Source organism: Odocoileus virginianus, chromosome 11 (assembly GCF_023699985.2).
Source record: "Odocoileus virginianus isolate 20LAN1187 ecotype Illinois chromosome 11, Ovbor_1.2, whole genome shotgun sequence".
Lineage (NCBI taxonomy): Eukaryota > Metazoa > Chordata > Mammalia > Artiodactyla > Cervidae > Odocoileus > Odocoileus virginianus.
Genome location: NC_069684.1, coordinates 3,366,851 through 3,393,790, shown reverse-complemented (window position 1 = coordinate 3,393,790; position 26,940 = coordinate 3,366,851). Strand labels below are relative to the sequence as shown.

At 42.1% G+C, this 26,940-nt stretch overlaps 1 protein-coding gene and 1 long non-coding RNA gene across 2 annotated transcripts in view; one reads left to right on the top strand and one right to left on the bottom strand.

Moving 5' to 3' along the window:
* Nucleotides 1-17,857, bottom strand: part of ATP6V1G3 (ATPase H+ transporting V1 subunit G3) — a 19,905-nt gene extending 2,048 nt beyond the window's left edge. Inside the window, exons 1-2 of the mRNA XM_020907325.2 lie at nucleotides 17,776-17,857; nucleotides 6,126-6,226 (exon numbers count right to left, since the gene is read on the bottom strand). Of these exons, the coding sequence (XP_020762984.1) occupies nucleotides 6,126-6,226; nucleotides 17,776-17,857 (183 nt within the window). The remainder of the gene's footprint in view (nucleotides 1-6,125; nucleotides 6,227-17,775) is intronic.
* LOC139037417 (uncharacterized) lies at nucleotides 6,660-26,940 on the top strand. The gene is made up of 2 exons (XR_011490204.1): nucleotides 6,660-6,953; nucleotides 26,752-26,940. It is a non-coding gene; the product is annotated as an uncharacterized lncRNA (long non-coding RNA).

Below are 26,940 nucleotides of genomic sequence, written 5' to 3'. Positions count from 1 at the left end.
ATCTCAGCCTTAGGATCTTTATTTTTTAAATGAGAGGTAACATCAAATAGTTAACAACCTATTTGATGGGTTTGTTGTAAAAAGTCAACCAGATTTATGAGTGCAAAGTGTGCAGAATTGTAATACCCTCAAAGTGAGCCATAAATGTAATTTTAAATTTTCTAGAATTGTATTTTAGAAATTGGGAAAATTAGCTTGAACAATATTTGTATGTAGCCCAATATAGCCATGGTATTATTTTAATGTAAAATGTAAAATTATTGCATTATTGTTTGTCATGACAAACCTAGGCAATGTATTACAAAGCAAAGCCATCACTTTGCCGACAAAGGTCCATCTAGTCAAAGCTATGGTTTTTCCAGTGGTCATGCATGGATGTGAGAGTTGGGCCATACAGAAGGCTGAGCGCCAAAGAATTGGTGCTTTCCAACTGTGGGGCTGGAGGACTCTTGGGTGTTCATTGGACAGCAAGGAGATCCAACCAGTTAACCCTAGAGGAAATCAATCCTGAATATTCATTAGAAGGACTGATGCTGAAGTTGCAGCTCCAATCCTTTGGCCACCTGATGAGAAGAGCTGACTCACTGGAAAAGACCCTGATGCTGGGAAAAATTGAGGCCAGAAGGAAAAGAGGGTGACAGGGGATGAGAGACGGCATCACTGACTCAATGGACGTGAATTTCAGCAAACTTTGGGAGGTGGTGAAGGAGAGGGAAGACTGAGGTGCTGCAGTCCATGAGGTCGCAGAGAGTCGGGCACGACTGAGTGATTGGAGAGCAAGTTCCTGCAACCCGGCGTGTATTTTATTTATAGAATATCTTCATCTGGACTAGGTGCACTTCAAGTGCTTGGTAGCTGCGTGAGAATGACCATCGTTTCTGACAGCTGTAGGGACAGGACGACAGGTGACAGCTACCAGCATTCGGTGTAGTCTTAATGTGCTTTGTTGAGACAACATAATTTTCTGAAGATGTTTATTATGAAGTGATGTTTAGCACAGAAGCTTAGCACTGAGCAAGTAATCAGTAAATGTTAGTAATAATTATTATGATTTATCACTGTGTTACTTGCACTTTAAAATTTGTATAATCCATCTTAAACTTTCAGAAATGTTGGAATACCCTTTTAATAACCCAAACTCCTGTATTTCATCCTGTATAAGTAAACATATTATTTCTGAGTTTATTTGATCCACAATCATTTGAGTTTCTGCAGTATTTCCTAGACAATATGATACCTTGACTCACTACACACCACTTTATTTTATTTCTCAAAAGATTTCTTATAGTTTTTTAAATTTTATTTTTAATTGGAGGATAATTACTTTACAGTATGTGATGGTTTCTGCCATCCATCAAGATGAATTCAATGTGGACAATTTTAAAAGTCTTTATTGACTTGTTGCAGTATTGCTTCCTTTTTTTTTTTTTCCTGCCATGAGGCATGTGGGATCTTAGATCCCCAACCAGAGATGGTACCTGACTGCCCTGCATCAGAAGGTGATGTCTCAACCACTGGACCACCAGGGAGATCCCCATGTACCATTTTAAATGGTTTTCCTTGGGAAGAACTCCATTTGTATCTGAAGATTGTGCTGGTTTAAGCCACACAGGAGTTACATGAATGAATGCAAGCTCTACAAGGACCAAGGTGAGGGTTATCTCATCCACTGATGAGTTAAATTGCCTCGAACGCTGTCAGGCACATAATAGATGCTCAATGTGTATGTTGAACGGAAGACAGTGAGTGGCTCACCAGGTGTTACAGGAAACTCATTACCTGTGCTCTGTTGCTCTGGCTGGTCAAAGCCTGCTGTTTGAATAGCTGGGACACTGTGTAAAATAGACGTGGATAGTTACGTGATACACAGCAGTGCGTTTGGTCACAGGCTACCGTTGAAGGACTTCTCCTTGTGAGTTTGCAAACCTTCAGTGTTGAGACTGATGCGTATAGCTTTACAACTTAATGACCAACAGTGTTGGTGAAATCTTTCAACATTCAGTGCATTTCTTTGTTAAGTTGTGTTTCAGTTTAAGGGTAACAAGTTCAGTTCCTTCACACAGTTTTGCATTCTCAATTTGTAGCTGCTTCAAGGAAACAAAAATATTTTCATGATATGAATTTAGGAAGAAATAGTAAAGATATAAAAATCTTCAATATGACCAGGGCAATCATTTTTAGGTCTAGATGCATGGTCAGTCCACCTTTTATTGGCATTAACAATATTTAATATTTCCATGGTAGCAATCTACTATTCTCCTCATTGGAAGATGCTATTTTGAAGAACTTTTCCAAGGTCCTGCAGGATGGTTGAAGTAACAACTGTATCACTAGAGATGTGTCTTTTTGAATATATCCTATAAATGGAATCATAGAGTATACACTTTGTGTCCATATAAATGGAATGATACAGTATAAATGATGGCCTTCTCTCACTCCCTGGCGGCTCAGATGGTAAAGATTCCACCTGCAATGCAGGAGACCTGGTTCAATTCCTGGGTTGGGAAGATCCCCTGGAGATAGGAACGGCTGCCCACCCCAACATTCTGGCCTGGAGAACTCCGTGGACAGAGGAGCCTGGGGGGGCTACAGTCCATAGGTCACAAAGAGCTGGACATGACCAAGAGACTTTCACGTTCACTCCCCTCAGTGTAGCATCTTTCTAGAATCATCTAAGCTGTTGCCTGTTTTACTAGTTTGGTCCTTTTCCTTGCTGAGTGGTATGAAATTTTAGCAAGTGGTAAAGTAAAACAAGGAATAAGAAAATAGCAAGGGATCAGTACATCTTTGTTATAAAGATATTCGCTGATATACAGCCCACACTGGGGTACTTGTTTCTCTTAATAAGTCAGGGAATTGGAAAATACATTAGCAGGAGCTAAAAAGCAACGCCAGAAAGTAGCAGCAAGTTGCAACCCCAGCGACAGGCAGAGAGCTGGTTTCTTGGGTCTCCTCCCAGACCTCCTACGTGCCCTGGGTTAATGATGATGAGCTTGAGTGGACTAGCTCTCTGTCTGACATATGGGGGTCATGCCAGGAGAGAAGATCTGTGCCTGTGGTTTGCAATATACTTGAGGTAACAGAGGTCTAAACATGCTGACCTTTCTATGTGAGCTTTTGATCAACTAGCTGTAAAATTGGCTTAGACCTCTAATTATGAGAGCCATGAGGAGTTTTAATGACTCTCTGATGCAGAGAATAAATATCCTGAGCCAGATTTACACTGTAGGAGAGTCTTCTGGAGAAATAATATTTCAAGGGAGTAAACCCAGCTACTTTCTAAAATGATGGTCAGTTTTGTAAATACTTAAAAAAAATAGTAATGAGTATGTTAGAAATGTCCCACACAAAATCTGAAAAGCTGACTGGCATCAAGAAAGGTTATTTTCTTTTTTTGGGTCCTAATATGTCATGGGCTTCCCAGGTGGCACAGAGGTAAAGAATCTGCCTGCTAATGCAGGAAGTGCAGATTCGATCTCTGGGTCAGGAAGATCCCTTGGAGAGGGAAGTGGCAACCCACCCCAGTATTCTTGCTGAAAACGTTCCATTGATGAAGGAGCCTGGTGGGCTACAGTTCATGAAGCCGCAGAGAGTCAGATATGACTAAGCATATACAGACACATGACAGAACTCAAAAAGAAAAAGTCGTAGAAGAGATGCTCAGTTATTCATTTGTACAGTGAATATTCATTGGATACTTATGGAGGAGCAGATGCTATTCTAATATCAAGGAAAGAAACAGAGAACAAAACAAAAAACCATCACTTTGGTGCTCACAGTCCAGGAGGAAAGATAAAGAATAAGCAAAAAAAAAAAAAAATTAAATATATAATATATCCAGTAGTGATAAATGCTCTGACTATAATGGAGATCATATTTTTTTAACCAGAGACATTATTTTAAGCAAGGTGATCAATAAGAAGAGCTAACACCAAAATAGAGATCAAGGAGAGGTGAATGTATGTTAAAGAAGATCCATGGAACAGATATAGCATATGCAAAGGCCCAGTGGCAGCTGCCTACTTAATTCTTCTGGGGAAAAATGAGGAGACATATGGCTAGAATAGAACAAGTAACAACAAAAGTAGTAAAAAAAAAAAATGTTACAAATAGCCAAAGTAGATTTGTTGTCTATTGCTAACAAGACTTCTGGTATTTCCTTATGATTTCCTTTGGAAATAGCTGGCTTCACTCCCTAAATCCTTCATGACAATATGCTGTTTCCTACCCTAGCATTTGATGAATATGTGCAGTTCAGAGTAAAAAGTAAGTGGATGCCATTTTCAGAGCTGACAGTTTGGGGAGGTTCCCAGGGCCAACCATGGAGAGGGTGTATGTACATGTGTGTTCTTGGAATCTTATGAGTTCTTTTTCCAAATATTGATAAGAAGGAGTTGCAAAAGCAACTTTTGCTAAGTTGCCCACTTTATTCTAGAAAGGACATTTTATTTTAAGAAATAGTCCCTTGGAAAAGTTTTTCCTACTGTAGGATCTAATGTACCTGATCCTACATGAATTCTGAACCAGATGCCACCAAAATCAAAGTTGTAAACAGATTTACAGACTGCTTGTAGTTCATCTTGCAATGTCCAGCTTCTACACAGAGCTTTATTTATAATTTTGTTGAGGCAAAAAGAAAACATACAAACTTTAGTTATGGCAGATGGAACTTAATCGTTTCTTTTAGTCTGTGTTTGCCGTCGGCTCAGAAAAATTCATGCACTTATATTTGTTACTGTAAACTGCAGATATTTTAATCATACTAGTGTAGGAAAAAGCTCTTTTTAATATTTTAATAAAAGATTTGTTGAATGAAGTCAACCAATTGAAAAGGAAATCATAAGGAAAAACCAGGCGACGTTTCAACAATTTACAACAACATCTACATGGATCATTTGTAAATCTTGAGTTTGCCAAAGGAAATTTGGCCTAACAAGCTCATTGCATAACACTGTGCAACACTTTTTATTGATTCTACTAGTAAACATCAACGGACAGCAACGAGAAAAAAAAATGTTTTTTTTTTCTTACTTAAATGTGTTAGTCGGTAATCTATAGCAGGAATAATACTTTAACCAATTCCGTTCACTTGTAAATTTGAGAACATAATTTTTAACCTATACTGTGTTAGATAATAACTACTGATTGATACTTTCTCTGACAAATCAAAATGCCTTGGAAGTGAAAATGTAAAATCAGTAATTTTGTAACATTTGTTTGAGAGACTTTCCTGGTGATCAAGTGATTAGGATTCTGTCTTCCATTGCGGGGGATATGGGTTTGATCCCTGGTTGGGGAGCTAAGATCCTACATGACTCAGGGCCAAAACCCCAAAAAATCAAAGAGAAGCAATATTGTAACAAATTATAAAGACTTTAAAAATGATCTATCCATATAAAAAAGTTTTTAAAAAAAAGTGATTTTATTTGACATTCAGCCTTGAAGTGAAGTGAAAGTTGATCAGTCGTGTCCAACTCTGCGACTCATTCCACATCAATGGGATTCTCCAGGCCAGAATGCTGGTGTGGGTGGCCTTTCCCTTCTCCAGGGGATCTTCCCAACTCAGGTCTCCCGCATTGCAGGCGGATTCTTTATCAGCTGAGCCACAAGGGAAGCCCAAGAATACTGGAGTGGGCTGCCTCTCCCTTCTCCAGCAGATCTTCCCGACCCAGGAATCAAACCAGGGTTTGCTGCGTTGCAGGCAGATTCTTTACCAGCTGAGCTACTAGAGAAGCCCCATATTTGGCCTGGGTTGAACTCTATTTCCTGCGTCCCGTGTATTTTTCTCTCCTTGGTAGCATGCATGATGGACTTCCCTTGTCGTTCAGCAGTGACAAATCCACTTGCCAATGCAGGAGATGCAGGTTTGATCCCTGGGTGGGGAAGATCCCCTGGAGGAGGAAATGGCAACCCACTCCAGTATTCTTGCCTGGGAAATCTCATGGACGGAGGAGCCTGGCGGGCTACAGTCCATAGGGCCGTAAAAGAGTCAGACACGGCTTAGCAACTAAATGGTACCAACATTATGTGTGACACTTAGGAGAATCAATATCTTATTATTAATGAATATATTCATGCCTTAGAGTCTATGCTGCAAAAAAGCTGGTGCTGACTCTTTTACTCACCTTAGCCTGTTTCTGTCGAAATTCCTCATCTCGCTGCATTCTGTACTGATCAGTTTCTGCCATCGCTTCCTCCTTGGCTTGGCGCAATCGCTTGACTTTTCCTGAAAGTTAACAGGGGCACAGAAGGAATGATATTTCTTTTCAACACATCTGGAATTTTCAACTTGACTTTTAAAAATGTGGATGCGGTCTTACATTTTTTTTAAGTTTTTTTTTTTTTTTTCCCTAGGATGACACCCTTCGTTAAAAAAATGATAGATATTGAAAAATCCCTAATTTTTTTTTTTCAATTGGATTCTTTAGAACATGGACATGACAATGTTCTTTCACACATCCATGTTTCAATAAAATACCTGCCCATTTACTCACAGCAGTACCAGCCAGGGAACAGATTTTAGTTGTCACTGACTCGAGCAGACATTATTTGGTCAGATTTTCTGTCCTGATTTGCTGCCAGGAACCCTTCAGTCCACACCAACTGGATTCTATTTAATACTGGCAGATCTCCAAGTGCACAAACAGGCTACTCAGACTCCATCAAACTGACTCGCAATTTTTTTTAAAGTATTTTATTGGATTTTTCTCTTCCTGTTGTTGACTCTAGAAAGTCTGATTAAGCCCCACAACACATCAAAGTAGATATTTTTTGTAGCAGCTTTCTCTGAGGGGACTTGAAAGTGATTGTAAAACCAATTGTTTTTAATGGCGAGGAGATTTAGTTAAGTAGCTCTCTTTTCTTTTATTAAGAGCAAAGGTGTAAGGCTTAAGCCAGCAGACAGCAACGAAGATCAAAGTTTCAGACAAGCGTGGAGCTGTGGTGATCATCAGGTAAGCACTTGACTTTATTTGACAGCCAGAGGAAGTTTGGGGGTTACAGAGAAACAGTTATCTCTGCTAGTCACTCACCACCCGCCGCCTTCAGCTACTCAAGCTTCGTGAGCATTAAAACTTTGAAGAAACCCTGAACTGTATTAAAATTAATTTCCCCCAACCTGCTGTCTGTTCTAGCCACATGCCTTTATCCTTTTGCCCCTCTAACAACATACCTCCTTTTCTTTGGTAATGTCTCTTAAGCTTTTGTTGATGGTTTTTGTCAAGGGTTTGTTTTAGGGTGTAGTGCGTGCCTGTGAAGTCGCTTCAGTCGTATCTGACTCTTGGTGACCCTGTGGACTGTAAGCCCGCCAGGCTCCGCTATCCGTGGATTTTCCGGGCAAGGATACTGGGCTGGGTCGTCGTGCCCTCCCCCCGGGGATCTTCCGTACCCAGGGACGGAACTCATGTCTCTTAAACCCGGTGCATTGGCCAGTTCTTTACCACTAGTGCCACCTGGCAAGCCCTGTACGGTGTCGACTTGGAGCTAAATGAGTGTATTCTCAGACACAGAAAATAAACTTATGGCTACCACAGGGGACAGTGGGGGAGAGGGGTAAGTTAGGAGTTTGGGACTAACACATATGCACTACTAAATATAAATATGGGCTTCCCAGGTGGTTCAGTGGTAAAGAACCCACCTGCAATGCAGGAGACATGGGTTCTATCCCTGGGTTGGGCAGATCCCCTGGAGAAGGAAATGGCAACTCCACTCCAGGATCCTTGCCTGGAAATCCAATGGATAGCAGAGCCTAGCGGCCTACAGTTCACGGGGTCGCAGAGTCAGACACAAGTTAGGAACTAAACAACAACATATATAAATATATAAAATATATTAATATAAACAACATGGGCTGTACAGCAAAAGAAACTATGTTCAATATTTTCTAATAACATATAAGGGAAAATCATCTGAAAAAGAGTGTATATATGTGTATAGATCTGTGTTTACATAGATATACATGTGTGTGTATATATTTTGATTGTTTGTCAAAGTCACTCAGTCATGTCCAGTTCTTTTCGGCCCCATGGACTATACAGTCCATGGAATTCTCCAGGCCAGAATACTGGAGTGGGTAGCCTTTCCCTTCTCCAGGGGATCTTCCCAACCCAGGGACAGAACCCAGGTCTCCCGCATTGCAGGTGGATTCTTTACCAGCTGAGCCACAAGGGAAGCCCATGTGTACACATGTATGCATAAATATGTGTGTGTATATGTATGTATATATATATGTATACACATATATGTATATACTGAAACTAACAACATTGTAAGTCAATGATACTTCAACAGAAGTAAGTTAATAAGCATGTTCTCATTAAGTCGCATAAAAGAATGTTTATGTTATTTATTTTAATTTTTCAAACATTTTATTAAAAGAAAACCTTAATGTAAACTCTTATCTCTCATCTAGGTACATGCTTTACTTGGCTTTATGTACTTTTCTTGTATTTGAGTGTAAATGGTTTCTGAATTTCTCTTCCCACAATATACAACCTGCTTTGCTAGTCACTGTACATGGATGGAATAAAGAGAGTCTCTGAGTTATAAACTGAACTGTGTCTGACTATTTCACTTGAGTGGGACTCAGGAGACCTTCAGAACAGATACTTTCCTCTAAATTCTCTGTAAAAGCCAAGGTCTCGTGAACCTGAGTGCACTTCTAATGCTTGAGACTTAGTGGAACATTCACAGCAATGCTCACCTTTTCCTACTTAATTAACACTCCTCCCATTTTGCATCTACAGACTTATCCAATTCTCTATAGTTCTAGCCATTTGGTGGCAATTGAACATGCATCATCCATAGAACAAATAGATGATATGTGGGCATGGTATACTCTTCTGGGCTCCCCAGCCCACTTTCTTATCACTGCTCGTCACTGACGTTAGGACAAAAATGTATTTAAGATGTAGCAACATTTTCTTAGAATGGATTGTAGGATACATAATGATAGGTTGCAGGATCCGGTTTTATCCAATCAAGCTCATAAAACATCATGGCGCTCCATCTTAATTGCATCTTAGGTAAAAATACTGGTCTTAAAGTCATGACTCTAGCACATGGAAATACTGCTAATAAGAAGCTCTCCAAGTTCCCTGCCCCCAGAAGCATCCAGGACTCCACTTAAGAGGCCGCACACCAGCTCCACCACGCAGCGACAAGCCGAGAGTGTGTCTGATTCCCCTGCGTGGCACCGGTCACCTGCTGGTTCTCATTCAATTAAAGAGGAGAGCCGCGGGGAGATGGCTGCTGGCACAGCAGTTTTCTGGAAGGACTGGGCAGCTGCTGCCCGTGATAGCCCGCATATGTTCTGCCTGATTGCATCCAGGGCAAGAAGCAGGGAGCCTCAGGCCGGCGGTCTCATCGGAGGCGAAGCAAAATGAGTGCCTCAGATCTGCTCCTGTTAACCTCTAGCTGGGGTCTTTGTGCGGGAGGTTTCCCAATTTTAAAATTACACCACCTTCAGAAAGACAAGTAGCCAAAGATATCACTTAAATGCAGAATCTAAAAAAATGATACTAGTGAACTTATTTACAAAACAGGAACACTCACAGACTTAGAGAACTAATTTAGGGTTACCAGGGGCAAAGGGTGGGAGGAATAGATTGGGAGAGTGGGATGGACATGTCCACCCTGCTGTATTTGAAGTGATATCCAACAAGGACCTCCTGTCCAGCACAGGGAACTCTGCTCAATGTTACATGGCAGCCTGGATGGGAGGGGAGTTCGGGGGAGGATGGATACATGTGTATGGATGGCTGAGTCTCTTCGCTGTTCGGGTGAAACTATCGCGTTGTTAATTTGCTATACCCCAATAAAAAAGTAAAAAGTTTAAAAAAATATTCTGTAATAACCTGAATGGGAAAAGAATTTGAAAAAGAATGGATGCTTGTATAGGTGTAACTGAACTGCTTTGCTGGACACCTGAAGCTAGTCTAGCATTGTTAATCAACTATACTCCAGTATAAAATAAAAATGAAAAAAAAAAAACAACCAACAAGGTGGCCGACACACGTTCCCTAGAGGGGAAATAAGAGACATTCAGCCCATCAGTACTACTGTCTGTCCACAAAGTCGCCCAGTCTTCTGGGTCTTGTTGATACAGCAGCAAAAACCACAAGCAGATCTGTGTAATGCAACAGGGGGAGGCAGAAATAGAAGAGAGACAGTTAAGGATATAATACGGCAAAGATGATGAATATCGTGCAGGAGAACAAAGGCACCTAAGGGTCAGAGAGTGGGGTGGGTGCTAACACAGACAGGGCAAGCCTCTCAGAGGATGAGATACACGAGCAGAGACCTCAAGGAATAAAGACAGCTGGCCATAGCAAATACCTGACCGGGAAGAGCATCCCAGGCAGAGGGAGCAGCAGACAGAAGCCCTCGAGCGGGAACGCTCCTTGGCCTGTTGAAGGAGCAGTAAAGGCATCCTCATGGCGGGTCCCAGGTCAGAGGGAGCAGAATGGTTGAGTGTTGGGTGACATCAGAGCGGCAGCAGCGAAGCCAGGACACAGAGAGCACGTGAGGATGACAAGGATTTGGGTCCCTGAGATGCTAAAGCCATGGAGGGTTTTTAGGCAAGATGTGGCGTGCTACTACTTCTGGTTTACACGAATTTCTTTAGCTGGTGTGACGAAAACAGATTGTAGGGGCAAGGGGGAAGCAGGAAGATGGGTCTGGAACTTACTGCAGTGGTTCAGACAAACGTTTATGATGAGCGGAAATAGCAAAGCAGCCGTGGAACTAATTAGCAAGGAGTTACATATCCTTTGAAGAAAGTTGAGGGATAAACAGGAGGGACATGTGAGCCAATGCTGGCTCCAACATTTTATTCTGGGGCAAAGTCAAGAGGGCAGTTTAATTGTGATGCCCATTAAACATCTAGTGGAGAGGGGAGAAAGCTGATGTTTACGTAAATCTGGAGATCAGGGAAACAGGTCAGGATGGAAACATAAAGTTTGAGATTTATCAACACGGAACCAAGATTTAAAGCCACAGAATTAGATGCAATCTCCTAGGAGTCGTCTGTGGGTATGGAAGAGGACACGTCCAGTGGTGGGGGCCCCTCTCTGAAGACTGGCAAGATGACAGAAACTCCAGCCTGAGAGCAGGGCTTCAGAGGCCAGTAAGGGAGGGCCTCAGAGATGAAAGAAGAATCAGCTGTGACTGAGGCTGTTCATTAGTTGGGTTTAGCAGCTTTTCTGGTCTTGACAAGAGGGGGCTCTGACGGAGCTGGAGGGACAAGGTTCTGATTAGAGATTCCGGAGCAAAGGGGATTTTTTAAACGTAGATTCAAGGCATACAGGCAACTTCTTTGAGAAGTTTGCACTGACCAAAGCAGATAAGATAAGGATGCAGGACTGCCCAGTGAACCTGAGGACCAGCGGATGTTAGACTGTGTTCACACATCTCAGAAGTCTCTTTACATCTGGTACCTGCGAATGTGACCTCTCTTGGAAAGAAGGGTTTTGTAGATGTAGTCAAGTGAAGATGAGGTCATGCTGGATTAAGATGGCCCTGTATCTGAGGACTGGCGTCCCACAAGGAGAGGAGAGACAGCCCTGGAGGTCCAGAGGTTAGGACTGTGCCTTCCAATGCAGGGGTGCAAGTTCAATCCCTAGTTGGGGAGCTCAGATCCCACATGCCTCGTGCCCCACCCCCCAAAAAACCAACAGAAATCATATTGCAACAAACTCAGCAAAGACTCAGAAAGGGCTCACATCAAAAACAAAACCTTGAAAACAAAAAACGAGAGGGAGTTTGGACACAGACGTAGGGTCACAGAGCAGACACAGCGATGGCCGCCTGCTTGCAGAGGCGTGTTAGAAGGATGCGGCTCCCGGCCAAGGGAAGGCACGGGTTGCTGACCATCAGCAGAAGCTGGGAGACAGGCAGGGCACAGGTCCTCCTCGAGACCCTTCAGAAAGGAGCGCCCCCCACCCCAGCACCTTAAGTCTGGACTCTGGCCGCCAGACCTGGGGGTTAATATATTTCTGTTGTTGTCAGCCACCCTGTGTGGGGTGACTAGTTACAGGACTCCTGGGAAGCTAAGGCTCAGAGAAGCAATATTCGCTGAGCAGTGGACGCTAAGTCAGGTAGTTGAGTGGGATAGAAAGAGTAAGTATCCAAATGAAAAAAAAATAGGCATAAACAGTGCAGGGGTCACCTTGATTTAGTATAAACAGAAAGGGCAACTTGGGAGTGTTTGGAGATTTCTATCTGTTACTAATAACATTTCTATTCTGTTTTACCGTGTGTGTGTGTGTGTGTGTGTGTGTGACCACTATTTGTGATCCCATGGACTGTAGCCCACCAGGTTCCTCTGTGCATGGGCTTTCCCAGGCAAGAATACTGGGGTGTGTTGCCATTTCCTTCTCCAGGGATCAAACCTGCATGGGCAGGCAGATTCTTTACCACTGTGCCACCTGGGAAACTCTGCCACATAGAAGGAGAGAAAAAAAAGCTCTTCTGGCTTTGAGAGGGTTGTTAATATTATGATATAACCATGCTGGTTCAAAGAACGCCCTCATTCTGCTCACCTACCACAAACAGTACTAAGTTGCCCGGAAAACAAAGCAGCATTTCCCTGCTGGGGCCTGTGACTGCTAGAAAGCAGCTTCTCTGTCGGTCCTCACGTCCCTTTCGTTCCTCTGCCTGCTTGTAATTCCCTTACTTTTCCTTTTACTTGTTCTTTCCTTGTTAAAACATATATATATATATTTATATTATATGTAGTTTTATGTAGATCCTAGATTGAATATAACCAAATGTTTTTAATAGATGAAAATGTTGCATGGTTATTATTTTAATACGACCCACTCGAAGATATCAAAGTCCAATATACCTACAAATACCCCATTAGTTTGTGGACTATAAAGTAAAAGGAAGCATTTACAAGCTTACAAAACATGCAAAACAGGGCCATGAATTTCTACTGCAACATTTTTTGCTTTACTAGTTAAGTAGAATTTGTGTCTCCCTGAATCAGAACACTCACTTGCATCATGAAAAAAATGATTAAGTCAAGATGCTTGTTGAAATAAATTTGGAATATCTGTATACTGGGAAAACAAATAAGCAATTACAAAAAGACTAATGGCAGGCCATCCAAACAAGTCTACATTATTGTACTCACTGATGTATTATCTAAGTAAGAAGGAGAAATATTTAAATTATTTATTTTGCAAAAGTATCATTCCCCTGGAGGAGGGCATGGCAACCCACTCCAGTATTCTTGTCTGGAGAATTCCACAGACAGAGGAGCCTGGTGGGCTACTGTCTATGGGATCTCTAAGAGTCAGATACAACTGAGCAATCACACACTCGCAAAGTGTAATCCAGTGGGACTTCATGGGACACGGACCTGCCCAACACCGTCCCTCCAGCCCAAGGCTCAGCTCACACTGTCTGCTTACCGCCCTTAGAGGTGTGTGCATCTCCGAGTCTGCAGTGCATGTAAGCGAGAGAAACAGTGCTCTCATAAAACGTCAAGCTTGAAGTAAAAAGTCATATTCCAAAGACTCAAGTCCTTGTTCCTCCTGTTAATAACAGTGCCTTGAATTTTTACTCTAACTCTGATCAAAGATGCAATTGAACTGAATAAACAAACGAATGAAATAAAGAACAGTGAAATACAAGAGGAGCTACCCAGGGTACCTCGGCATGCTTGTGAACAGAGTACAATGCTCAGTTATAGCTGAGCAAGAAAACAGGGCTCATCCCGTGAAAATGGTCCTCAGGGCCCATGCTCTTTGAGAACGAAGACAGACACCCTCTATAAAGTTGACTGCAGGGACCTCCGCGGTGGTCCAGAGGCTAAGACTCTGCTCTCAATGCAGGGGCCCAGCTGCGATCCCTGGTCAGGGTGGTAGAGCCGACAGGCTGCGACCGAGGCCCCCACGTGCTGCTGCGAACGTGGAAGGCCCCCCGTGCCACGGGCAGCCCCTGCTGCAGCCCAACAAACAAGCAAATATTTGTTTAGAAAGCTAAGTGCACAAACAGGGCTCTGTATCAGCCTAGAGCGGTGGGGCGGGAGGGAGGCTGACAGGGAGGGGACATATGTGTACCTATGGCTGATTCATGCTGAGGCTTGACAGAAAACCACAACCTTCTGTAAAGCAATTATCCTTCAATGAAAAAATAAGTAAATTTAAAAAAATGTGTGTGTGTGCAGAGTGCAGAGGTTATTGGTTGAAATAACATTCTCGAACATATTTTCCAAAATGGTTTTTAAGGTCAGAGTATTTACTATTACTGATTGATATTTGCTTGACTACTTCCGAACAAAGACTAAGGGGAAAAAAAAGTACACAAATACTTTAAGCGACTGGTAAACAAGATTAACATTTTGCATATGAAAAATATGGTATGGATTTTCCAGTACTGACTTCTGAGGGATGATTGTCCAAAGGCAGCATGTTTACTAGAGGAAAGGAAAAGAGGCTTGGCTTTTATCTTTATTATGAAATCTGAGGTTAGATCCTTTAGAGTGGTTCCCACCTCCAAACAAATTGAATGACTCATTAGGCTTCTCTAGTGACATTGAAAAATGAGAAATAATTGATAAAAAACATTTGGATCCAATGAAGACATTCTTTTTTTATAATTTTTGATTTGTAATTTTTTAATTGAAGTATAGTTGATTTACAATGTTGTATTAATTTCTGCTGTATAGGAAAGTGATTCAGTTATATGCACATATACATTCTTTTTTAAAATATTCTTTTCCGACAGCCCTCAGATTGGGAGAAAATAATAGCAAATGAAGCAACAGACAAAGGATTAATCTCAAATATATACAAGCAACTCCTCCAGCTCAACTCCAGAAAAATAAATGACCCAATCAAAACATGGGCCAAAGAACTAAACAGACATTTCTCCAAGGAAGACATACGGATGGCAAAAAAACACATGAAAAGATGCTCAACATCACTCATTATCAGAGAAATGCAAATCAAAACCACAATGAGGTACCATTATACACCAGTCAGGATGGCTGCTATCCAAAAGTCTACAAGCAATAAATGCTGGAGAGGGTGTGGAGAAAAGGGAACCCTCTTACACTGTTGGTGGGAATGCAAATTAGCACAGCCACTATGGAAACAGTGGGACTTCCGTGATCAAAGCGGTAAGACTGCATCCATCAGTGGCCCACTGCGATCCCTTCAGGTGTACGACACTGAGGAACCAGGATCTGAAGGGAAATTATAGTTTACTATAGGGTGCTGAATATAGTTTTCTGTGCTACACAGTGGGACCTTATTGTTTATTGATAATATTGTTTGTGCACTTCATTATTGTTTTGTTTCTTCCATAAGGGAAAGCAAAGGTAACATAATTATCACGTCTTAAATAAGCTGGTCTTCCGTCCTGGATATTTTAAATGTGGTTTAGAAATCTGAAAAAAGATAAGCGACTGCTTTGTTTTCTATACAGTTGCTCTGCATTTATACCATTTTGCTATCCTTGGCCATGTTTTTAAAAATTTTATTTTTAGTTTAAATATTTAAAAAAGAATTTTATTTTTAGTTCCCTGACCAAGGATGGAACCCATGCCCCCTGCACTGGAAGTGCGGCATCCTTACCACACACCAGCAGGCCCGTCCTGGCTCGGTCTCCTGCAGAAACAGGAGTGGAGGGGGCCAGGCTGGCCTCACTTGCTCTCACCCTCCTTTCCTCTTCCAGCTCCTCCGCGGGCCTCTTCCTCTGTTTGTTGTGGGCGCCCACACGACTGAGTGCTCAGGGAGTCAGTTTATCTTAAGAAAGGAAAATGGTTTTACCTGTGGTCGAAACCCCTGGGGACTGAGAGGTGCCTGACGCTGCCTTCCTCTCTCCCCCCCTCTCTGTCTCTGTCTCTCTCTCTCTCTCTGTCCCTCTCTGTCTTTGTTTCTCTGTCTTTGTCTCTCTGTCTCTCTGTTTCTCTCTCTGTCTCTCTCTGTCTCTTTGTCTCTGTCTCTCTCTGTCTCTGTCTCTGTCTCTGTCTCTCTGTCTCTCTCTGTCTGTCTGTCTGTCTCTGTCTCTCTCTGTCTCTCTCTCTGTCTCTGTCTCTCTCTCTGTCAGTGTCCTGAGCCTGCCTTTCCTTCAGCATATTGAAGCAGGCCCCACCCTCTTCCTATCACTTCATGTATAAGCAATGGTTTTAAGACACAATCCTAATCTGCAGGGTTTAGACTCTAATTGCCGCAGGGACAGGGCGTGCAATTGGAGGAAGGTAATGACGTCTCTGTGATGGATTAAGTGGCGATGTGACAGGAAATGGAGGAGTGCAAAAAAAGAGAGCTTGGCTCAGGGAACCTGAATGTGGCTCAGAGATCTTCAGTGTTAGTTCATTCATTATAAAAATCAAGTACATTTTGTACAGGGCAGTTGTTAAGATTGTGGCTGAGGACTCAGACCCCATCCAAATTCTGTCTTTAAGATTTTCCTCTGTGCGACCTTGGGCAACTGGCATGATTTCTCTAAGGGTCACGTTCTCCTTTCTACAAAATAGGCTGGTGTGAGGAGTACACAAGATATGCTTTGATCATGGTGCCTGGATGAATTTTTCTATTTTTAAAAAATACTATGGCAAATTATGGACTCTCAGTTTCTACATACAAGAAATGGAAATAATAATAATACCTAATTCATATGGTTGTTCTGAATAGCAAAGAGAAGAGAAAGGAGATAGAGGTTTAATGAGGATATCCTACATGTAATTAAGTAGATGAATGACTAAATAGCAAGAATGTTAGCAAATGAGAATTAAATGGGAATATTTTTAAGGATGTCTCAGTGGTAAAGACCCCACTTGACAATGCAGGAGATGCAAGAGACCCAGAGACCCAGCGCAGTTTTGATCCCTGGGTCAGGAAGATCCCCCGGAAAAAGAAATCGCAACCCACTGCAGCGTTCTTGCTTGGAGAATCCAAGCTTGGAGGAGTCGGCGGGTTACAGTCCACGGGGTCACAAAGAGTCAGATATGACTGAAGCGACTAAACAACAAACAAAAATTTTTGAACATTGGAAATGAAAAGCCATCCAGAGAGGGAGAAAAATGAGCCATGAGCTGTTCCGATCACAATTTTACAGGAACAGAAACCGAAGCTTACAGAGGATAGGTCACTTGCGGAAATTCACTCCCTAATAAGTAGGTTCAGTCTGGAAGTCGTCCTTTTTTTTTTTTTTTTTCCCTTTTCTTTTCTTCTTAGCCATGCCCCAGAACTCGTGAGATCTTAGTTTCCCAACCAAGGACTGAGCCTCGGGATGGCCAGGGAGTTCCCGGTTGTCTGTCTTGGAACCGTGGCATAGCATTCAGACTCTGAGCTGTTGCGCCGGGGAGGAAGCTCAGAGGCAAAGCTTGAGCCTAAGTGACTTCAGTGCCCTTAATCATCTCACTTAGCTCGTGACCGGTCCTGAAGATCTGAGCTGAGGACTCCATCCCACTACAGTGGTGGGACACAGACAAGTGGGTAGTTTCTGTGACCCAGCCAGCCTCTCCCAGGGAGTGTGGTGGGGCGAGGATTTCATCGGCATCTCCCCCCACCCCCAAGATCTATGCTCATCCTGCTGGACTCCCCTCATCCCATTCTGTGACAGAGAAGGCCCGTGCTGAGTTGTGTCTGATTCTCTGTGACCCCATGGACTGTAGCCCACCAGGCTCCTCTGTCCATGGGATTCTCCAGGGGAGAATACTGGAGTGGGTTGCTGTATCTTGCTCCCAGGGATCTCCCCGACCCAGGGACTGAACCTGTGTCTCTTGCCTCAGACAAATCAGACAGAATGGAAAAGACTTACTCTTCTTGGCTTCCTCGAGTTTGTCCTTGGCCCTCTTCTCTGCCTGGAGGAGCTGGTGGATCCCCTGTGACTGGCTGGACATGGCAGCGGCTCTAGGTCAGGCGGCTTCTGCGACTCTGGGAAGGGATGGCTCCGCTTGTCCTTAGAGAAACCAGCTCAGAGCTCACACTGTTGTGTCAACAGTGAGTTCCAAGCACAGCTGCTGCTTCCAAAGTGGCCTGAGGTGTGGGCTACTGGACTCCAAGGAGAGCCCAAGGGTGGAATCCAGAAAAACAAGTTAAAGGAAGCTGAGAACTTAGTTTTCTCAACTTTAGCTCTTTTCTGTGAATTAAGAACACTTTCAAGGGGTGCTGTGTTCACTTACAAAGAATGAATAAAATATCTGTAGGGAGATCAGCATTCCTCTCCTTCCAAGGAATATTGACTTATTTATGGCATTTTTCTTCTGACTTACAAGATTTTTCTTTGTTCTTTGTCCCTGTGGTTCTCGTTTTAGGTCTTTTCCTTTATTCGTTTCTAATGACTCAATTATCTGCTTGGGACAAATTCATCCTCCTTCCCCCAATCCCCAGCAACCACAATCTGTTCTCTATGTCTGTTTCTATTTCATAGATAAGTTCATTGTGTCATATTTTAGATTCCATGTGTAAGTGATAACATATGGCATTTGTCTTTCTCTTTCTGACTTACTCAGTGTGATAATCTCTAGGTCTATTCATGTTGCTGCAAATGGCATTATTTCATTCTTGGTTATGGCTGAGTAATATTCCATTGTATATATGTACCACATCTTTTTTATTCATTCCTCTGTTGATGGATTTAGGTTGCTTCTAGGTCTTGGACATTGTACATAGTGCTTCTATAAACATAGGGGTGAATGTACCTTTTGAATTATAGTTTTGTCTGGATATATGTCCAGGAGTGGGATTTTGGATCATATGGCAACTGCATTTTGTAGTAATGACAACTTCTTTTTCTTTAAGATTTTTTTTTTTTATGTGGACCATTTTTAAAGTCTTCATTGAATTTGTTATTAGGTTCGTACAGATGTAATCATGGTTTCAGACTGTGGATTTTAAATCATTATAACCAGGTTCAAATGCATCTTTATTAATCAAAATCAACACATTAATACAATCAACACATTTTTGCCAATGAGAAATAAGATTGTTTATTCCTGCAGCATAAAAATCCATGCTTTGGGATTGAACAGCCTCTTGGAAAGCATTTTCTGCCTCCTGCTGGTTGTGGAAGCCATTTTCCCTGCAAAAAGTTTTTGAGATGTTTGAAAAACTGGTAGTCAGTTGGCAAGAGGTCAGGTAAATATGGTGAATGAGGCAAAACATCTTAGTCCAATTTGTTCAACTTCTGAAGCATTGGTTGTGTGATGTGCAGTTGGGCATTGTTGTGGAGAAGAATTGGACCCTTTCTGTTGACCAATGCTGGCTGCAGGCGTTGCAGTTTTTGGTGCATTTCATGTGTTTGGTGAGCATCCTCCTTAGCTGTAATGGTTTTTCCAGGATTCAGAAAGCTGTGGTGGATCAGACTGGCAGCAGACCACCAAAGAGCGACCATGATCTCATATAAAATCCCACTTTTTGTCTCACATCCCAATCTGATCAAGAAATGGTTCATTCTTGGGTAGAATAAGAGAAGATGGCTCTTCAAAATGACAATTTTTCTGATTTGTGGTCAGCTCTTGAGACACCCACTTAACGAGCTTTTGCACCTTTCCGATTTGCTCCAAATGCTGGATGACCGTAGAATGGTCTACGTTGAATTCTTGGGCAACTTCTCGTGTGGCTGTAAGAAGATCAGCTTCGACAATCCTCTTAATTGGTCATTGTCAACTTCTGATGGCCAGTTGCTACGCTCCTCATCTTCAAGGCTCTCATCTCCTTTGCAAAACTCCTTGAGCCGCCACTGCACTGTATGTTCTCTAGCAGGTCCTGGGCCAAACATGTTGCTGATGATGTGGGTTGTCTCTGCTGCTTTATGACCCATTTTGAACTTGAATAAGAAAATCGCTTGACTTTGCTTTTTGTCTAACATCATTTTTATAGTCTAAAATAAATATAAAAGAAGCAACAAGTAAAAGGTCATTGGCAAAAAAACAAACAAACAAAAAAACAAAGTGAGATGTATGCATTGAAATGAAGTATAAACACACTTATTTAAGAAAGTATTCCAATATAAATGGCAAAGTTCAACAATGCAAAACCGCAATTACTTTTGCACCAATCTCATACAATATATCTTCTGTTTAATGTTTTGAGTTTTTGGCTGTGAGGCACGTGGGATCATAGCTTCCTGACTGGGAGTCAAACCCACACACCCTGCATTGAAAGGCTAAACCCTAACCACTGGGCCACCAAGGAAGTCTGTACAGTAATGACACTTTTTTGATAGCTAGCTGTTCAATCAGAACAGAGGAAAATCCATTCTTAGTTGCTGCTAGCACAATAATATTGTCAGACAATTTCAAAATATCCGTAATTTGCAGTGAACATATCAATTGCAGCAAATTGTAACCAATTTCCTTTAATATCTCACACATAATTTCAAATTTTATGACAGAAGTTTGCCTTCTGTTTATTTAATTAATAGAGGAGTCTTTTCCAGGACCAAAAATACCCATGGGAGGTTGCACGACCCTTCTTAACAAAAGATGCAAAGTGGAATACTGGGAGAGGTGTCCACTCACACAGAAAAGGGCTTTGAGCGTACTCCAAGCAGGGAGTTAGACTGATTCGGTCTTGTCTTCTCCTGACTCTCACAGGGCCACCTTCCTGGTAATGAGGAGGATAGAAAATCCCACCCCTAAGCAGAGAAAAATCTCCTCTCAGCCAGGGCTCTGGGAGGGAAAAAAATAACTATAGGGAAAAAAGTCACCATAGGCCTACCCGTGGGAAAGTTGGAAAGTGTATTCACAGGATCCTCTGTAGACACGAAACCACACTGGGCTGGAGTTGACAATCTAAACTGCAAAACAAACGGGAAGGTCAACCCAGTGCAGAATGGGTGGGGCCAGGGGCCTGGGGCGGGGGAATCTGAACTGTATCATAAGAGGAGGGGGTTGTTTTGATCACACTAAAGGGGAACTTGGGCTCCCCTGGTGGCTCAGGTGATAAAGAACCTGTCCACAATATGGAAGACCTGAATTCGATCCCTGGGTTGAGAAGATCCCCTGGAGAAGGGAATGGCTACCCACTCCAGCACTCTTGCCTGGAGAATTCCATGGACAGAGGAGCCTGGAAGACTACATTCCATGGAGTCACAAAGAGTCGGACATGACTGAGCAACTAACACTTTCACTTTGTTCAAAAGATTACTTAACTTTTTAACTAAGCCCCTTTTAAAAACAAAGCTGATATTTTGAGGATAATCACACTGAAAACTTTGGATAGGGAGTTTGGGATGTACACGTACATACTGCAATATTTAAAATGGGTAGGCGGCGAGGTCCCTCTCTATAGCACAGGGAAATTTGCTCCATGTTATGTGGTAACCTGGATGGGAGAGGAGTTTGGGAGAGAACGGATACATGTATGTACAAGGTTGAGTCCCTTTGCTGTCCACCTGAAACTATCACAACATTGTTAATTGGCTATATTCCATTATAAAATCAGTTCAGTTCAGTTGCTCAGTCATGCCCGACTCTTTGTGACCCTGTGAACTGTAGCACGCCAGGCTTCCCTGTCCATCACCAATTCCCAGCACTTGCTTGAACTCATGTCCACTGAGTCGGTGGTGCCATCCAACCATCTCATCCTCTGTCATCCCCTTCTCCTCTTGCTTTCAATCTTTCCCAGCATCAGGGTCTCTTCCAATGAGTCAGTTCTTCCCATTAGGTGGCCAGAGTATTGGAGTTTCAGCTTCAGCATCAGTCTTTCCAATGAATATTCAGGATTGATTTTCTTTAGCATTGACTTGTTTAATTTCCTTGCAGTCCAAGGGACTCTCAAGGGTCTTCTCCAACACCACAGTTCAAAAGAATCAATTATTTGGCACTCATCTTTCTTTATAGTCCAACTCTCACATCCATACATGACTACTGGAAAAACCATAGCCTTGACTAGATGGACCTTTGTTGTCAAAGTGATGTCCCTGCTTTTTAATATGCTGTCTAGGTTGGTCATAACTTTTCTTCCAAGGACCAAGTGTCTTTTAATTTCATGGCTGCAGTCACCATCTGCAGTGCTTTTGGAGCCCCCCAAAATAAAGTCTGCACTGTTTCGATTGTTTCCCCATCTATTTGCCATGAAGTGATGGGACCAGGTGCCATGATCTAGTTTTCTGAATGTTGAGTTTTAAGACAGCTTTTTCACTCTCCTCTTTCACTTTCATCAAGAGGCTCTTTAGCTCTTTTTTGCTTTCTGCCATAAGGGTGGTGTCATCAGCATACCTGAGGTTATTGATATTTCTCCCGGCAATCTTGATTCCAGCTTGTGCTTCTTCCAGCCCAGCCTTTCTCATGATGTACTCTGCATAGAACTTAAATAAGCACAGTGACAATATACAGCCTTGACGTACTCCTTTCCCAATTTGGAACCAGTCTGTTGTTCCATGTCCAGTTCTAACTGTTGGTTCTTGGCCTGCATACAGATTTCTCAGGAGGCAGGTAGGGTGGTCTGGTATTCCCATCTCTTTAAGAATTTCCCACAGTTTGTTGTGATCCACACAATCAAAGGCTTTCGCATAGTCAATAAGTCAGAAGTAGATGTTTTTCTGGAACTCTCTTGCTTTTCCAGTCCTGTGCCCACTGCTGAGTTTTCCAAATTTGCTGGCATATTGAATGCAGGACTTTCACAACATCATCTTTTAGGATTTGAAATAGCTCAACTAGCATTCCATCACCTCCACTAGCTTTGTTTGTTGTGACGCTTCCTAAGGCCCACTTGATTTTGCATTCCAGGATGTCTATCTAGCTCTAGGTGAGTGATCACACCATTGTGGTTATCTCGGTCATGATCTTTTTTGTACAGTTCTTCTGTGTATTTTTGCCACCTCTTCTTAATATCTTCTGCTTCTGTTAGGTCCATGCTGTTTCTGTCCTTTATTGTGCCCATCTTTGCTTAAAATGTTCCTTTGGTATCTCTAATTTTCTTGAAGAGATCTCTAGTCTTTCCCATTCTGTTGTTTTCCTCTATTTTTTTTGCATTGATCACTGAGGAAGGCATTCTTATCTCTCCTTGCTATTCTTCAGAACTCTGGATTTAGATGGGTATATCTTTCCTTTTCTCCTTTGACTTTAGCTTCTCTTCTTTTCTCAGCTATTTGTAAGGCCTCCTCAGACAACCAGTTTGCCTTTTTGCATTTCTTTTTCTTGGGGATGGTCTTGATCACCACCTCCTGTACAATGTCACGAACCTCCATCCATAGCTCTTCAGGCACTCTGTCTATCAGATCTAATCCCTTGAATCTATTTGTCACTTACACTGTATAATCGTAAGGGATTTGATTTAGGTCTTACCTGAATGGTCTAGTGGTTTTCCCTACTTTCTTCAATTTAAGTCTGAATTTGGCAATAAGTAGTTCATGATCTGAGCCACAGTCAGTTCCTGGTCTTGCTTTTGCTGACTGTATAGAGCTTCTCCAGCTTTGGCTGCAAAGAATATAATCAATCTGATTTTGGTAGTGAGTATCTGGTGATGTCCATCTGTAGAGTTGTCTTGTGTTGTTGGAAAAGGGTGTTTGCTATGATCAGTTCTTTCTTTTCGTAAAACTCTGTTAGACTTTGTCCTGCTTAATTTTGTACTCCAAGGCCAAACTTGTCTGTTACTCCAGATATCTCTTGACTTCCTATTTTTACATTCCAGTCCCCTATGATGAAAAGGACATCTCTTTTTGGTGTTAATTCTAGAAGGTCTTGTAGGTCTTCACAGAATCTGTCAACTTCAGCTTCTTCAGCATTACTGGTCAGGGCATAGACTTGGATACTGTGACCTTGAATGGTTTCCCTTGGAAACGAACACAGATCATTCTGTCATTTTTAAGAGTGCACCCAAGTGCTGCATTTTGGACTCTTTTGTTGACTATGAGGGCTACTCCATTTCTTCTAAGGGATTCTTGCTCACAGAAGCAGTATATAATGGTCATCTGAGTTAAATTTACCCATTCCAGTCCACTTTAGCTCACTGATTCCTAAAATGTCAATATTCACTCTTGCCATCTCCTGTGTGACCACTTTCAATTTGCCTTGATTCATGGACCTAACATTCCAGGTTCCTATGCAGTATTGCTCTTTACAGCACTGGACTTTACTTCCATCACCAGTCACATCCACAATAGGGTATTGTTTTTGCTTTGGCTCCATCCCTTCATTTTTTCTGGAGTTTGTTCTCCACTGATCTCCAGTAGCATATTGGGCACCTACTGACTGGGGAGTTGATCTTTCAGTATCCTATCTTTTTGCCTTTTCATACTGTTCATTTCTCAAGGCAAGAATGCTGAAGTGGTTTGCCATTCCCTTCTTCAGTGGACCATATTTTGTCAGAAGTCTCTACCATGATCCATCCATCTTGGGCGACCTTAAAACTATCACAGCATTGTTAATTGGCTATTTTCTGTTATAAAATAAAAAGTTTAAAAATTTTTATATGTTAATAACCCAGGTTTTGAGTTCATTTTTCAAATGTTTTGTATTGTGGAGGTGCTAATTGACAAGAACTTCTTTCTCTGTTTGCTAACAAAATACCAACAAAACTGGGTCTGATACTTCACAACTACAATGCATGTTTCCATACATTCACCCATTTGATTCTCACAGGAGCCCTGGGAATAGGTATTGTTGTCACATGACATATTGATTTCATCAATAAAGAGATTAGAGTACGTGTAAAATAAGCAAGACTAGTCTCAGGAACCTGTCTCAGAAAACCTGAGAGGCAGCCCCAAGGTCAGGGGCTCCAGAGTGAAAGGACTGAGCTCATCTCAGGGTCAAGCAAGTCTTTCCCTCTCCCCAACCCAAATCATCTCTCTTCCCAGAAATATCTCTTTTTCGTTCCATATTTCTCTTTTCCTCATGAAAAAGATGAACAGGGAAAATAAGCAATATCAATTAGCCTTTCCCTCTGCACAAAATGTAGTTAAAATATGGATCAAATAAAATGCTAGGTGATCAATTGAAAAATCAAAGCAAAGTGAGATTTGGCTTAACTTAGGTCTCCTCGATTACTGAAAATTCCTTCTCAGAAATGCTTGTTTAAGGCAAATACAATTCTGTAAAGATTTTTTTTTGATGTGGACAATTTTTAGTCTTTATTGAATTTGCTACAATATTGCTGCTGTTGTTCATGTTTCGGTTTTTGGCTGGGAGACCTGCGGGATCATAGCTCCCTGAACAGGGATAAACTTACACCCTCTGCTTCAGAAGGAGAAATCGTAACCCTAGACCGCCGGGGAAGTCCCTAGAATTCCTCCTATTCTACTTATTTGGAATCACTTGTTTTCATCTTCCTGTTAAATCTGTCCCTATTCTATCTTTTTCTTTTATATTTAGAAATTAAACAAAATAATGCAATTTTCTTTAATTTGAGTGGCATGAACCATTTTTGGTTTCTGTGTTAATACTGATGATTTTTACATGTAACCATGTAAGCCACACAATTTACTGATATTATTGCATGCTATTATATATATTATATAATTTTTTTATTTATTATTTTCAACAATAAATTGAATATTTAAGTTATGTATTTTTATACAAATTCCAAAGAGTAGGTGAGATTTCAATTCTCAGATGAGGTAGAGAAATAACATGTATCACGCATTGTAACTTTGTAAAAAGGAAGTATAAGAATCAGCATAGTATAGATTTAGGTCTTTGTTCTTTGATTCTCTTTCCTAAATACTTTCATATTTCTTTTTCATTAGTGAGAAATGAAAAAAATTACCAAAAAATAGCAAAATCTTACAAAGAAAATCTGTGCTTTTTGGAAGTATCTCACTATTGAAGGATTATAGTCAATACCTCTTGGTTCTCCTTGTACTTAACTTGAGAGCAGTGTAACACTGAAGGTTTTGAATAGCTATAATTATACGTTTAGCAAGTGTTTAGTCTATAATTTTTGGTTTTTCTTGCTTGAAGTTTCATTTTTGCTCAGACTTCCTCTTCTTGTCTGTCCCATCACCTCCCCTGCATATTTCTGCTAACTGTGTGATCCTTCCTCCTTCTGCCCATGTAGATTTAGTCCTTGAGTCTGAGCAATAATGAAAAGTAGATGGATTCCTGGTTTCCTGAAGGCCTGGAGCTTCCAAGTGCTTGAAAACTGTGAACTGCAATTTTTAGGCAAAAGGCTAAGGTGTGGTCTGGAGCACAGAATGATTATTCCCATCACTTCTTCCTGATAGCTGACCAATGGCACATAAAACAAGTCTGAGTCCAAGGTGACCGTCTTATCTTTGTGCACACATTGCTAGGCAGGGAAGCTGCCCTCCCGACTCCTGTCCCCTCCTCGGACCCTCTTCTTCCTCCCCGTCTCTCACCCCACTGCTGATCAACCCTTCCACCCCAGAAACATCCCTCCGTGTCTTTATTCAGCCTTTCCCTTCTGGTGGGATGAACTGAGATCGCAGCATTGATCTCTATACTACCATGTGCAGAACCAGGTTTCCCTGGTGGCTCAGCTGGTAAAGAATCGGCCTGCCGCGTGGAGACTGAGATTCAGTCACTGGGTGGGGACGATGCCCTGGAGGAGGGCATGGCAACCCACTCCAGTGTTCTTGCCTGGAGAATCCCACGGACAGAGGAGCCCGGTGGGCTGCAGTCCACGGCGTCGTAAAGAGTTGGACACGGCTGAGCGGCTAGGCACCGCACAGCGCGTGTGTAAACTGGGTCCTAACGGAAGCCACTGCGTAACCAAAGGGCTCAGGCAGTGCTCTGTGATGACCCGGAGAGATGGGATGGGAGGGGAGGGAGGCTCAAGAGGGAGGAGATATATGCACACTTATGGCTGATTTCGTCTTGTCCTATAGCAGAAGCCGGCGCGAGGGACACGAGTCTGGGCAAGCTCCGGGACTTGCTGGTGGACAGGGAAGCCTGGCGTGCTGCAGTCCATGGGGTCGCAGAGTCGGACACGACTGAGCGCCTGAACTGACAGCAGAAACCGACGCAATGTCGTGAAGCAATTATCCTCCAATAAAAAAAAAAAAACCCTTCCTTTT